The sequence below is a fragment of the Amblyomma maculatum genome, chromosome 5 (assembly GCF_055883805.1).
Source record: "Amblyomma maculatum isolate TAMU_Amacu chromosome 5, ASM5588380v1, whole genome shotgun sequence".
Classification (NCBI taxonomy): Eukaryota; Metazoa; Arthropoda; class Arachnida; order Ixodida; family Ixodidae; genus Amblyomma; species Amblyomma maculatum.
Window position 1 is genome coordinate 134,196,097 of NC_139348.1, and position 15,727 is coordinate 134,211,823.

The 15,727-nt window shown below is 46.6% G+C and overlaps 1 protein-coding gene across 6 annotated transcripts in view; it reads left to right on the forward strand.

Annotated features, from left to right (window-relative positions):
- LOC146189617 (RNA binding protein fox-1 homolog 2-like) overlaps positions 1-15,727 on the forward strand; it is a 384,063-nt gene that overhangs the window by 303,747 nt on the left and 64,589 nt on the right. For 5 of the 6 annotated variants that reach the window (XM_084604382.1, XM_084604383.1, XM_084604384.1 and 2 more), the window contains one exon: positions 10,111-10,227. The exons of the other annotated variant lie outside the window; for it this stretch is intronic. In XM_084604382.1, the coding sequence (XP_084460508.1) occupies positions 10,111-10,227 (117 nt within the window). The remainder of the gene's footprint in view (positions 1-10,110; positions 10,228-15,727) is intronic. 6 annotated transcript variants of the gene reach the window in all.

Here is a 15,727-nt window from a genome sequence, read left to right on the forward strand (position 1 = left end):
TGAAAGTACCAAAGACTATAATGGTTAAACGAACTGAATTAAGCAACTAGAAGCAACCAGAAGCAACCAACAGCAGCAACTGTGCTTTCGCGATGCAGATTCTGCAGTGCTCTTAAATTTTGGTGTTCAGATCTTCAGAAATAGGCACTGCTCTTGTTATAGGCTCGGGCGTAAGACGAGGAACATGTAACGACGATACGGAACTGAATATTATTGACAAGAAGAAAACAAAATACCGAATTATTCACGTTCACTCGCGAAGTCATTTGATGAGTGGCGAGTGAGCGAGCATACGTTTATCTATTTGAATGTATAGGCATAATTATTCGTTACCGGCGCGAATCATATAACGTATGCTGTTTGGTGCGTGCCAGTATCGGTCTCCGTGTCTCGCTCTGAGTGTTTATTTATTCTGCTCATTAATTGCGCACAGAAACGATGGTATAACGTGTCGGTTGTTAGAACAGCGTTTCCGTGTTTGGTGAGCGTTGCCGCACGGGATCAGTGCTTCGATCCAGCTTGTAATTGATATGCTTGCTTGCGTCCGCTGTAGCAGTAATAATAGCCCTTGCGGAGCACCGGCCGGTCATCATCCTTGCTGCGGAAACAAAGCAAGGTTATTCGCTTGAGCCATCGTCAAGAGATGGACGCTTGGAAACACCCTCTCTCCCGGTTGCGGCTGCTGTTTCCGGCCCGACGAGTCATTTGTTACGGGGATAATTTCAGACTCGCGAGTTGCGAGCCCGCAATTTTCGCCGGAAAAAGCGCTCCTGCTTTCCGCCCAACTGAGAAGAAAAATTTATAAACAATGTTTTTATTCGTTCACCGCGAGGCGGCGCAACATTCAGGCGCTCTGACGTCGCATTGTATGTTTGATCCATTTCTTTTGGCTGGCTGTGGTGACAGTGGCTCCAGAAGCTCTGGTTTCGCATACTTCTTTCTTCGATATTTTCAGCAACCTAAAGATTATTATTATTATTATTATTATTATTATTATTATTATTATTATTATTATTATTATTATTATTATTATTATTATTATTATTATTATTGGTTTGATTTGGTTGGCTTGTGGGGTTTAACGTCCCAAAGCGACTCAGGCTATGAGAGACGCCGTAGTGGAGGACTCCGGAAATTTCGACCACCTGGGGTTCTTTAACGTGCACTGACATCGCACAGCACACGGGCGCCTTGCTTTTCGCCTCCATCGAAAAGCTGCTGCCGAGGCCGGGATTCGATCCCGCGTCCTTGGGAACAGTAGTCGGGCGCCGTAACCACAGCGCCACCCCGGCGGGGCATTATTATTATTATTATTATTATTATTATTATTATTATTATTATTATTATTATTATTATTATTATTATTATTATTTGTGATGCAGTACCAAAACAGTATGGCTGTCCCTGCGCACATTAAAATGATGGCTGATTGATTGATTGATTACTCGTTCTTGCGCGTTCCGCCGTCTCTTCGTTGTCACATGTAATTTGCCGACCCGTCCTGCCCGTTCGTCGCGTAAGCCTCAATTCCATATTTTCACCCAACCTTCGAAGCTATTTCATTACCTACGATCGCGCAGTAAAAAGGGGAGAAAAAAAGAACGCGAGAGAGAGAGAGAGAGCAGAAAAAAAAAAAAAAACGTGTTCACTTTTAGCGAAACTGCGTTTAATTTAATCTCCTTCCTCTCGTTTCGTCGCCGTTATCATTGCGCGTCCACTGTTGCATCTTCCTTTTTTTTTTTTTTCTTTTTTCTTTGTCTGCCGGCGCTCGCTTCGCCTGTTAGTCGTTTTTCCTTTTGTCTACACTACGCGACCGGCTGTTTTCTGCGTTGACCCTATAGCCAGGGGCTAAGGTAACCAAATAAGTTCAGAACATAGGCGTTGGACGGATCGATAACGGTTCAATGCAAGTGTAATAGTCTTTTTCGGCCCACCTAACTCTCTCCCCCCCCCCCCTTTTTTTTTTGTTTCATTCCCGCCCCTTTGGAAATAAAAATTAAAAATAAGGGAAAGTGCCACGGAAATTATAAAACTTTATCCGATCCTTTTTTCACCTCTATTTCATAACGTCTTAGCACTTGTCCTTTCTTCACTTCTTTCACTTTGTTTTTAATCTGCGGGGCCCCTTCGCATAAGTGGTCCTTCTTCACGTTAGCAAACTCAGTTTTCTTTTTCGAATTCGCCCTAGCTTTCTGTATATTCTGCTGCTGGCATAGGCACCCGTGAAAGGAGCGTCTCTCAACTGCTCAGCATTCTATTTTTTTTTTTGTACGTTCTCTATTTGTACGCGTCAAAAAACGATGTCTTCGCAGACCCTGTCTCATTCGCTCTTTGGCTTCACTGCAAGCGCAGTGTTACTTTAGTGGGTCTGCTTGCTACTTCACTTTCGTCTTTTATACCCGCCGTTCGTCCGCCACTTGAACTGAAGGGTTTTCTTCATGCATAGTGCTATTGCATTCCTTTATCAATGCCGTGAAACGGGATGGTATAACTAAAAATCAAAACGAAAAAAGTGAGGATATTGGAGGGCACTTTCGAATGTGGCTCTTTTTTTTTTGTTATCTTTCGTGACAAGAAAGCAAAATACTGCGTGCTGTACAGCCAAGGTTTCTTTTTTTTTTTTCTCCCACGTTTGTTCTTGCTATAGTTTTATGAGGTTATTGCCGGTGAAGTGGTCTTGTTTGTTTTTCTTTATCCTTATTTTACTTGCTCGTCTCATCACCCTCCGGGGCACGTCATGACCAGGCAGAGCATGTGGTTCAAAATGTGAGCAACGTGACGCGCTTAGTGAACTTTTTTTTTTTTTTGTGTTCCCCCTTTTTTCTTCACTTTTTCGGCGTTTGTTTTTGGTCACTGGTGGCTTAGGGGCGCCTTGAGGTAGCTTGAGGCAAAGATGGGAGGTAAATCGCACGATGGTTTGGCATCTGGATTTTATAAATTCTGCTCGACTCTTCTCGCCTAATTACCGCCCGGGGCGAAGCATCCCTTTTGCTGTCTTTTTTTTTTTTTCGCGGTGTTGCAGGCCGCACCGTCGCTGATTTTTTAAGCCAGGTAATAGAGAGATTTAGCTTGCCGTGATCCGCGATCCGCCACCGTGGCTCTCTACCGCGCGTGGGCGGAGCGGTCAAGCTGATTGGTCCCGACGCGGCAGGTCTGTGTGTCGACATCCAGTATGTGGCGCCATCTGTCGGCGTCAAGGGGGGTCTGGGCATGCGCAGTACAAAGCACGGTGGCGGATCCCAGTAGCGGATCGTGGATCACGGTAAGCTAAAACTCTCTAATAAAACAACGGCATCGAGTACTGCGGTTTGCGAATGTCCCTTGTTGCGCGTTTTAATATGCCTTTGCTTTCTGGTCTCTTACCTGTCCACTTTTTTTTTTTTTTCCTTATGTCCTAGACTATATCTTATTGTGCTGCGCTAAATCTTACTTGGTCTTGATGGAGTTGTTAACCACACGGCGGAGCCGCTGCAAAGGACAGATTTATAAACATTACAGCTTTGAGAGAGAAACAAATCGTATACCATCGACTCTCCGGCCATTCGCTCAAGCGATTAGACTAACCAAAAACGTCCAACCTGTATTGCCGTTTGCTAACGCGTGGATGAGCTCAGGTTCTTTGTGATGTTGTGGTGTTTAAGGGGACGGTCTTCCGCCCCGCTCCTACTCCGCAGGTGCAGCGTCCTCGCTAGCGACCCGCGGAGGGGAACAAAGGGACAAAGGACGGGGACGACACATAGTTAATACTCGAATGCTATTTATTGCACTTGCAAATAATACAGAGCATGCCGGCTAGCTATACATCAACAAGGTTTTCCTTGGAAAGGCAAGGCTACGTAAGAAGGGCTTTTGACTCACCGGCTGGGAAATGGGGGTGCGATTTCGGCGGCGGACATTTGCACGCGCCGTGAATATGGCGGCCGGGATCTCCCGTGCGCGCCGCATTCTTCGGACGAAGCCGTACCACGGCGTTTGCCGCGGGAGGCGGCGAGAGCGTGCGGTATTTACCGGTCGCTTCGCCGTTGGGAACCAGAAGATGGGCGGTCGTGCACGACGAGTCCTCCCGTGTGCGCAGCGTACTCCGTGCCCGCTATCCCCCGGCATTTGCCGGGAGAGGCGGCGGGAGACGACCGCTCTCGCTGCCGGCTGGATCCAGAATCTCTCTCGTCTTCTCGCGGGAACCCGCGTAGACCTCTTGGCGGCGCACCCCTCGCTGGTCTCCTTCCCCCAAGGGGAGGTATTTACCTCCTCTCCCAGCCGGCGCTGCCATGAAGCTCGTTCGGGTGGTGGTGGTCGGTCGCGGCGAAGGGGGGAGGAAACTGGTTTTCCACATCCCTCCCTCCTTAAATGTTCACCCATGGTTGTAGAGAGCTGCTCCTTGGACGCCATCCGCGAGGTAAACACCAGGCTTAGCAGGGCGATCCAAACGTTGGTGTAATCCGACGAGCAGCAAGGTGAAGGGGCCCCCGCTGTCCATCGGCGGGTCCCAGAAGCCAGCGTGACGGGAGGGTGTTGTTCCCGCTGGCGCGCCTTTGTTGACAGGTAGGGGTTGGCCTCCTCTCCCGTCAAGCCGGACTGGTTCCGTGAGACTCCGAGCTTCGGTGATTCACGGCCGCAGGGCAGCAGGCAGGAACGTAAACAATGGCAGCAGGTCCAGGCGGCTTCACTTGATATCTGCACAACCCTCCGGATCTCCAAAAAGGTTGAATAAATTGAGCAAAATGACCATTTGGTAAAATGCGGGCCAATGCGAGCGCCAAACAATTTTATACGGCACCGCACTGCGTTCCGTTAATCCCAACGAATCACGGGCATCCGCGGTTCGTTTGCCGGCATAATAATCTGGTTCCACAAAATTTCCGATTCTCCTTCTCAGCCCAAAAATACCAAGTTCATTTGAACGAAGTTAGCTTTCTCTAATTCAGCGAGATGTTCGGCTACAGCGAGGTCAATATAAAACAAGCAAACCGCATTTGCGCATGCTGTATGCCACGGTTAGCCTGTCCTCCGATGTGCGACAGGCAGCTCCCAAAAAGAGCCTTAAGCCTACTCGCTCTAGCGCTAAGGACAATAGCTTGAACGCAGCGCCGCGAGGATGTGCATCTCCGCCAAGGAACCCAGGGTGGCCCTACTCGCTCGCTGCCATCCAAAGGCAACTTCTGAGCGAACGGCGCCCACCGCGTCCAGCGGTGTCGGAGCGCCCCGGTGCTTTCCGGCAATCACGGCTGCAATACCAGTCAGCCGATTGCGGCACCTGGCTCCCAGAGCCAAAGAGACAGAAGAGGAAATATTTACAACTATATACAAGAAAAGTAGGGCCACCGTCCCGGCTGAGGCACTCACTCGCTTCCGGCGTGCTGTTCTCCGTGGACGGCTCGGTCTCGTGCTCCATGTACGGACCTCGTGGCTGTACCTCTCAAAGGCCTCGGAAGTCGGCACACACAAACACACACGCACACACACACTCACAAATAAAAATGCTCCACACACATAAACACACGCACACACACACAAATACACGCACGACCATTTGTTCTCGCTGCAACTCCTCCCACCTCGCCGTCAAGAAAGCATATTAGCCTTGCTAGCATAGCGATGTCGGGTCAGGCCTAATGTTAAAAGTCCGGGCAGGCACTCCACGCCGCGAACTGACTATCGTCCTTTGTCCCTAGGGAGGGGTAACTAGCTCAAGTGCTTCTGCACGAGAGAACCACGTTGGGCGCCATTGTGGGGGTATGAGGGGGACGGTCTTCCGCCCCGCTCCTACTCCGCAGGTGCAGCGTCCTCGCTAGCGACCCGCGGAGGGGAACAAAGGGACAAAGGACGGGGACGACACATAGTTAATACTCGAATGCTATTTATTGCACTTGCAAATAATACAGAGCATGCCGGCTAGCTATACATCAACAAGGTTTTCCTTGGAAAGGCAAGGCTACGTAAGAAGGGCTTTTGACTCACCGGCTGGGAAATGGGGGTGCGATTTCGGCGGCGGACATTTGCACGCGCCGTGAATATGGCGGCCGGGATCTCCCGTGCGCGCCGCATTCTTCGGACGAAGCCGTACCACGGCGTTTGCCGCGGGAGGCGGCGAGAGCGTGCGGTATTTACCGGTCGCTTCGCCGTTGGGAACCAGAAGATGGGCGGTCGTGCACGACGAGTCCTCCCGTGTGCGCAGCGTACTCCGTGCCCGCTATCCCCCGGCATTTGCCGGGAGAGGCGGCGGGAGACGACCGCTCTCGCTGCCGGCTGGATCCAGAATCTCTCTCGTCTTCTCGCGGGAACCCGCGTAGACCTCTTGGCGGCGCACCCCTCGCTGGTCTCCTTCCCCCAAGGGGAGGTATTTACCTCCTCTCCCAGCCGGCGCTGCCATGAAGCTCGTTCGGGTGGTGGTGGTCGGTCGCGGCGAAGGGGGGAGGAAACTGGTTTTCCACAATGTGTAGTTCAACCTTCGTTACAGTTGTTTGTCCCTTCCAGTGAGGGTAGGAGGAGCGAATGAAACGGGTTTCTTTAGTTTGGTTTGGTTTATGAGGTTTAATGTCCCAAAGCTACTGAGGCTATGAGAGACGCGGACTCCGGAAATTTCGACCACCTGGGGTTCTTTAACGTGCACTGACATCGCACAGCACACGGGCGCCTTGCTTTTCGTCTCCATCGGAAAGCGGCCGCCGCGGCCGAGATTCGATCTCGCATCCTTGGGAACAGTAGTCGAGCGCCCTAACGAATGCACCACCGCGGCCGGGCGCGATGAAAGTCTATATGGGCAGTTCGCATAGATCTTTTTGTCCGTTCTCCGAGTAGATCGGCTTCCCTGGCACGGCGGCATTAATAAATCTTCGACGTAGAGAACTGGGCGCAGCTGTTATTTCGCTTAACGTGCAAGGCAGAGCCCCTGCGTGCAACTCTTTTAGTAGTTTTTTTTTTTCTTTGTTGACCACATGTGAAGTTTCCTCATGCCTGCCTTGTTTGCGCAAGTATGATAAAATTAATGCCAAGTTGTAATTCCTTGAAAAAATCCTGTTGGACGGAACGACGAAACAGCGCTGACAGACGGGACGGGAGAGAAGAGACAGACACATGCGCTGTGTCCTTGTCTTTTCTCCCGTCGCGTCTATCAGCACTGTTTCGCCTTTCCGTCCAACGTGAACCAACCTGCCCGACTCAGCCTCCCCCCCCCCTGTTTACGTGTGCCGCGCAAGAATCCGTCCTAGTGCAGTATGCATTGGCGATAGTTCTTCGATATCATCAAATGGTTCTTCGATACTGCCGTTTTGCTCGGTGGGGGCCGTACTCGACCACCTCCATGCTGACAGGAAGTCAAGACGACACGACTTGGCCTCACGTGTGTCCGTGGCGGTGCACACGTGAGCTGTTTTCACGGGGGGTCTCCGAGAGTTGCGCGGGTGACGTGAGTCTCAGATTGCTTGGTGAGGTGCGCGTGGTTGGGCCACGATCTTTTCGTCCCTCGCGTTAACGCTATGTTACAGCTAAAACCGCGTAACTCTGCAGGCGTTGTCAGTGCGTAGTTATAGGAAGGTTTGGTTTGGTTTGTGGGGTTTAACGTCCCAAAGCGACTCAGGCTATGGAGACGCCGTAGTGGAGGACTCCGGAAATTTCGACCACCGGGGGTTCTTTAACGTGCAGTGTGCTGTGCGATGTCAGTGCACGTTAAAGAACCCCAGGTGGTCGAAATTTCCGGAGTCCTCTACTACGGCGTCTCTCATATCCTCAGTCGCTTTGGGACGTTAAACCCCACAAACCAAACCAAGCCTTCCTGTATGCATTTCTTAAAGCATTCGTTGAAGTGTCACCGGCTTAGATGCGAATCGCATCCGCTAGATAATGAACTCTGATATCGCGCGGTATGGGCATGCTTGCTAACGCGCGGGGTTTCTGTGGTCTTGGCTGTGTTCTGGCTGCTCTTTCTCTTATATTTTTTTTTTCGTCCGTTTGCGGTTCACTCCCTAACATTGCTGTGTGCGCCACTCGAACGACACGACACTAAATCTCGGCGGTGTGTGTGGGCCGTGGGTTTGTGGCGACGATGATTATGGTGGTTATGATGATGCTGATGATGATGATGCATGGAAATCTGCACAGTGTGTTTGGAGCATTCTGCGTTTTCCTTTTTTTTTTGTATGTGTTTTTGGTTTGCTGACACGTTATTTACCACCACCGCAACTGATACGGGTATCTACTAGTGCCTGCGAATCTGTCGGGTTTGTCGTGACTGCTTCTCACACCACCCCATAGTTATATATATATACACACACACTCTCTGTGAATCATCTTGTCCATAGTGTCTGGCCTTGCCGCTGAAGCGTACTGGTCATGTTCCCCCCTATTTGCCGTAGCCGAGGCTTGCCGTGACATGTCACACCTCGTGGTGCATCGCTGCAGTGTTTGTTTTTGTTTAGTTTGTGCATTTAGTTTTAGGCCGTTTCTTGTCCCCACGTGTTTGTTTGCAGTGGTTTGTCCACGGTATCTATACATACCTGCGCTGTCTTGCTGGCGGAGCTTTGTCGCAGCGTCACCGCTGTAGCCTGGTCACACCTCCCCTTTATAGTTCTGGCATCGTTTCTTGTGCCTTTGTTCCTGTCTCCTTGGTTTGTTGCGCTTAGGTTTTTTCTTCCAGCCTGAGGGCGGCACCAGCGAAGAGGACCGGAGACGACGAGAATGGGAATAGCATGTGTAGACGTTCTTGAGTGGCAACCCTGGCTGATGACATGACTCGTTTGGCTGAGTAGGGATCGCTGGCAAACTTTTGAAACTCCCGATGTTCTCTTGGACGGAACTTGGGAGCTGTTCTTGAGCTTGGCTGCGCAGGCTGCGTAGTTCACGTAGTCGTTCTGATATATATATATATATATATATATATATATATATATATATATATATATATATATATATATATATATATATATATATATATATATATATATATATATATATATATATATATATATATATATATATATATATATATATATATATATATATATATAAAGAAAGCGTGGCAAGAAATTTTGAACAATTTTCATTCGCCCTCGGTTCGCCTGAAAGCAGGCTGAATAAAAACACAGCGAAGTGTAGCTTATAATTGAATGCTTAAGTTTTGAAACTGAAGCGCTGACTTATGTTGCGTAGTAGAAAGCAAAATAACGAGATGAAAGATTACTATTACTTTTTCGATTCGTTTGTCAAGCACTCAAGACAGGGACGTATGCTGAATACCGAGTTTATTAAGGTGACAGCCTTTATTGTCTCATCGTTGTCGTCAGCAAAAGTGTCACGCTTTTGCTGCGGCTCTGATTGGTCGAGACGGGACGACGTCATGAAGGTCTCGACCAATCACAGAGCAACACCACAGTATGCGCGAATGCGTGCCTTATATGGCCATATGCCAGTCAAAGATCAAATAATTACTAATTACTGCGTAATAATTATCACATAATGGCTAATTAATTTACTGATTACTAAATCTTGGTACTATTTTAAATGCAGTTGGGAATGAAAGGAAGCGTAATATTCATTTTACGTTGAAATGTTTAGACATCCTAAAGTGAAGCTGCGGCGGCGCGTTGTGCCTCGTTTCCGCAAAGTCGTAGTAGCTCATCAGAAGGCAAGGGATGGACACAGAGCTTTAAGCACACAGGGCTAACTTGCCGTGTTCATCAGGAAGTAACTGTTTCTTGGTAAAGTCGTTGGAAATTTGCACGGTCTGTTTCAGACTCTGTCACTATCACTTGTGTCTGGGTGGGCTGCGGATTTGCGGAAATGAACCAGCAAGCTCAAGCCTACGGCGTTAGGGTTCAGTGTTGGAGCGCACCTGCCACGAGCTCGTGCAGTTTTTTCTTACTAAGTCTTTGACTGTGCGCCAGAAAAATCTGCCAAAAGATTAATTTTTTTTTTTTTTAAGTTGCCCTTTGTGCCAGAGGTAGTCACTTGCCCGACCACACAAGAGACGGTGTGCGGGCCGAAAGCCACCAACGAAGACATGCTCTCAGCCAAGGTTGTTTGTTGAAAATAAAAAAAAATGTAAAAAAAATGAAGCCGGATTAAAGGCGAGCGTGTGTTCTTTCCCTGTTCTATGGTTGACTTGCTCATTTGCAGATCGTGAAACAGAAACTGTCGGCCGACGCTGGCGCAGCCGCGCGCATGCGCATTGCTTACCTCGAGCAGCCAGGCACTCTTGAAGCCAGGGACATCACCGGCACAGCCGTCGACAAAGTGCGTATTGTACACGGGGTGGACGAGACTTGTATGACACTAGTGGATAGATGGCCCCTCTGTAGCGGATAGGTCTGTCATGGTCGCCACGTTTAGGGCCACGCCACCTGATTACCGGAATCAGCTTTCGAGTTCAGCGCTTAAAACGTTGTATTTAGTATTTTCCCAGATATATGGGAGACGTTCGCTTTTTGTGTTTAGCTTGGCGTAGCGTTTGCAAAAATTACACCCTTGCCCTATCACCGAAATCTTATACACATATGGCTGCTTGGTTATCGGGGTTTGGAACAATGACCAAAGTTTAGTATCTGTTTCCCAATTTTGTAAGTATTCATCTCTGCTGCAGGACGATTACGACCATGCAATGAATGGTTGGTCGGGATTTCGAATTTTATCGCAACTGAGCAGGAAAAAAAAAAAAAAAAAAGGTTCTACGATTGCGTTTTAACAAAAATTATTTCGAACCACAACAAATATCTCAATCACTGAAATGAGGGCTTACACGCACTGCTTTTTTTTTTCGCTAGCTTTTGTTGCGAATGACCAGCAAATATTTGACTGCCGTTGAGTACGGTCACTTTTTTTTTTTTTTTTTATGGCTAAACTACCTTTTTTTCTTTTTTTTTTTCCTAAAAAAAATGTTCGCCAACTTTACTGAAACTATACTTGCCGCTTGATATAAAATTCCTGGACATCGTTTTGGCCCAACCTTCAAGAAAACCCTCTGGACACTAGCAAAATGTTTAAATGTTATGTCGTATTCAGATACTTGTATACTATAAACCTTCATAAGCCTTAAAAATAGGTTGGATGATAACGTTGCTGTTGTAGGTGTATAATCTGTAAAGAAACTTCATGTTGTGACGCTGGGGCTACGTCGACCCGGCCTTCACTTGGTAGCGTGCAGAGACTCGGGGTTGAAGAAGGACTGAATCTTCGAAGTTGGTAAAATATATACAAGCAGGTTTAATGGCACTTTGAGAAAACTTATTTACAAGATTATTTACACGAAAAAGAAGGGTACATCAGCAATATGGCAAGCGTTAAGAGTTCATAGCGAGAAGCGACTGGATGAGCCGTTTACCCAGGGCCCAGAGCGACATTTCGTGCTCTGCAGCGTCCTTAAAACCCCCTATGTCCAGCCCCTCTCTGAAGATGCTGACCAACCAAATCCAGGGCACGCCCCTCAGGTATCGGCATCCAATCGAACACATCACTGCACTGATGGTCTGAAGCACTGACTGGTCCGGCATTAATTCGTTGGGCGTGATCACTTGTTGGCGGGAAAAGCTTGGGAACGGCGAGGAGAGGAGGTACATTTCTATTCTTCAGCAAAGAAACCGCAGGCTGGTTCTGACAAGTGGGTTTACTTCTCAGAAACCCAAGTGCACGTGGGCGCCGCATTCGCTCCCAGCATTGTCCGTTTTCGACAATTGCAAATCTTTCCTGCATTCCTGGGAAATCACTTAATGGCTGTATGCGTCATGCTCCTTTCTTGTCCTACACGTCAGCGGACCTGTCACTCTGTCGTCTCCTTTGTCCAGTAGGCATTCCTTACTGGACGATAGGGCTTCTCGACTGGAAGGGTGAACAAAAGAAAGAAAGCACTTCCTGCATTTCCCGCAGGGGGACGTTTCTTTGTGTTTTTCCAGACGTTCTCTTGACAGGGTCAATTTGGCATTTGCAGGGTATCCACAAAGCAAAACAGGCTTACAAAACAGGATTCCTGGAAACAGGCTCACTTAGAGCCATTGGACCATCACCACATATCCACAGCACTTATCCATGCCCACAGGCGAACAATAGAGCGCGCAAATGCGGATGCATGGTCGTAACACTTCATTTACCCACATTGCTGTTTGCTATCCGTTGTTTTGAATAATTTGCGAATACATTGCGAAATTTTGTTAAAGAGGGCATTTCTAATTACAATCTAGTGCGCCCAATTTAGAACGTTTTGAAAGGATAAGGAAAAAAATATGTTGCCAAATTTTACAAAGAACACATTCCTTTTCACCCTAAACTGATTTTAGAAGATGATGGACTTGTTGATTTAACTTGTGTTTTCAATTTCATAAGGGAAGCAATTGTTTTACACAAACTGTAGAAAAGAAAAAGAAGCATACTTCACTAACAGAAACTGAAACCTTGTTTGGCACATCATGGTATTGGCAGCTTAAGAAGCAATTGTTTTACACAAACTGTAGAAAAAAAAAAAAAAAGAAACATACTTCACTAACAGAAACTGAAACGGTGTGCTCGGCACATCATGGTGTTGGCAGCCTAAGCGCCATTGAATCTAACACAACCCAAGTTTTTAAAAGGAGGCTTTTAAACAGATCAGTTTTTAGCATACTCGTTTTCCCATTTTTCGCAGAACAAAATTTTCACCTTGCTCGTCGGGCATGATAGGCTTAGTTGCTTATGCGCCAAAAAACCCAACACAACAACAACAACAACAAGTTTAGAACTTCTTTCTTCTAGAAGTTTGCCGAATTGTCTTACAGGGGGTTTATTTTGCTAAATTTGGGGCTTTGCCTCTGCAGAGAAATAAACCATAACTGTGGCTATAATAGTATACAGCTTTATAACCCACAGTTGCTAACTGTGGGCAGGGGTGCGAGGCGCGCGTATTACTCCGCTGAAAAGTAAACAGAATCGGTTTTTAATATTGGGCTATACCAAGCAAAGTTGGCACCGAATTCTCGAGGTTTCGATTTGCTCTGATGCTTAGCTTTTTATTTGAGTAACCAGAAAAAGCCGTAAATACCGACTACATTCTATCACGAAGGAGTTGTCTGTGTCGGTTACTACAGACTTAGTTGTATCTAACATATGCTAAATGATATAAGACTAGCGGCCAGCTGCGAAAGTTTTACTTGGCTTGCAATTTGGTAGAAATGGCTTACCAGCACAAGTATCGCACAAGTATTACTCAGATAAGATAACAAAACCGTTTATATTGTTCCAGCATACCTTATTTTTTATTTATTTATTTATTTATTTATTTATTTATTTATTTATTTATTTATTTATTTATTTATTTATTTTGAATACTCTCAAGGCCCGGAGGCATTACAAATAGAAGGGGCATACAAAATCAGCCGTAGTGTTCATAAAATTTTCGACATCGGTGATGGCAGTGATAAAGGCAGGGAGGTGGTTCCAGTCAATCGCAGTTCGAGGAATAGATGAATTCAAGCAAAGTGTGGTTCGGCAGTGCGGGATCCCTACCTTGAGGCTGTGATCAATGCGTGAGGATATATAAGAAGGAGGAAGAAGTAACTGATCTTTGAGAATAGGATTAGTATAATAAATTCGGCGAAAAAGACATAAGCGAAAATGTTTACGACGCAAAGAAAGCACAGGAACACCAAGGGTTGATTTTATTGCAGATACGCTTGCAGTTCGTGAAAAATTGGACACAATAAAGCGGCGGCGCGGTTCTGAACGGACTCTAAACTGTTAATTAAAGTTACTTGATTACGATTCCAAATAGAGCATGCATATTCTATAGTTTGGGTCTTATTAACGTCCTATACAAATGAAGCTTAACGGAACTGTCTGCAGCTGTTAAATGGCGGCGTTAGAAGCCTAGTTAGCCTGGTTAGATATATAGTTGATGTGCATTTTCCAAGAGAGGTTATGTGTTATGTGAACGCCGAGATATTTGTATGATGAAATAGGTAACAACCTTAGGGTAACAAGTCTAAGCTATAGGTGCTTTAAATTCCTGAGCCAATCGGGGTAGGGTTTCGTACATTCGGCTTTTCACATATTAATCTCTCTGTTGTTATGCAACAAAATTTTAATGCCTTTGGACATTCTCGTGCACTCTTAAACACCCGGACAAACTATAAAGGTATGAAAAAGTGTTCAGTTTTAATTGCAATTGATATAATTTTTGATGTTCTATGTGTAAATTTTGCGCAACATTGTTTTATTATCCTTGAAGGATATTGCTGAAATTGACATTAATTAGCGGGTAAAAATTTGGAAGAATGTAGGGTTTGAAGTTTTGTGGTTGCCGCTCATTTCTCCTTTCCTATAAAATCTTACAAAACTTAGTGAGGTAACTTTTCGTGCGTCAAGCCAGCGAGATTTTAGAAGAAAGAATCAAGTTTTTTAGAAATCGTCGCAAATTACTTGGCGCCTTCTACTGTAGTCACCGATTTGCTTGTAAATTTTGGTCATCCCCTTATAATATGTGCGCATTTATTCGCGAGCAAATTCGGGAACAAAAACACTTTGCGTGAGCGCTGTTGTCCAGCCCTTCGTGATCACCAATCTTTAGTGCTTCGAAATTTCTTCCAAATTTAGGTTTTCGCGCAGAAATAATTGCAGTTCGCTTCATTCCAGTCATTAGATATCATAAATTTAATCACATTTGGAAATCATTAGCAGTGACATGTTACATATATTAGCCAAATCCCACACGCCTACTAGCCATATCATCTGAAATCGAACGTCATTGATACGTCGCAGGTGTAGGCGTCGACGATGACGCTCATATTGGACGAGCTAGCAGATGAAGCGAAAAAAAAAAATACCGTTTAGAACCGAAAAGCGGTCACCACTGCGGCCCTACTCTATTGCCCGCCACGCGGTTCGCCCCAACTCAGTAGTACATCGTATGCGAGACCCGCATGGGGGACGTGCGTGGGACTAATTCCCTGGTCATGACTGCGCCTTCAGACGGGTCAGGAGGTCGCTCACTTTAGAACAGTGTTCGGCACTTATCAGCGCTGGCTAGGAACCGTTTAACACCGCTCGATTAGAAGGTCAGCAAGCCATTTTGCTTTGTGTGTAGGTAATGGAGGTAACGGACAATTGAGCTTGGCATCGATTCACATATGCTGCAGATGAATGGGTTCCCTTCCTTCTGCAGTGGCGGCATGAGTGACTCATGCTCTTTTTAATGCCGCCGTGAAGAAATAGCCTAGTGAGGCGCTGTACCTTCGCTGCTCACCGTGCAGCAGCACCAGGTTCTCTGGAATCTGGTCATGAGCAGCTTCAGCTGTTATTTTGCCGATACTGCACAGCACAGGAGAAGATGACAGAGCACACCCCAGCGCTGCTCAATTAGAACCATAAAAAAAAAAGGAAAAAAAATGCACTGCGTTGTTGTCGTTGACCGTTGTGACTAAACCTAGCACTCAGTTCTGTTACAAGTTGCATGCACGTTAGCTGCGACGATTCCGTTTAATTTCCGGTGAACCCTGAACGTGCTTCCCCTGTAGGTGTATCGTTATGTAGCAAGATAGCTGTTCTCTCTTTTTATGGACATGATCCAAATGCAGAAAACGAAACCATGTCTAATTAATTAAGGAACAGCGCAAATGATGGGACACAGAGACACAAGAAAGCACAAACACAAGGCGCTGACTATCAACCGAGGTTTATTGCAAAAAGGCAGAGATTATATAGCGAAGACACCTTCAATCGATGTTCCACCCCCAGGTGTTTTCGCTATATAATCTCTGCCTTTTTGCAATAAACC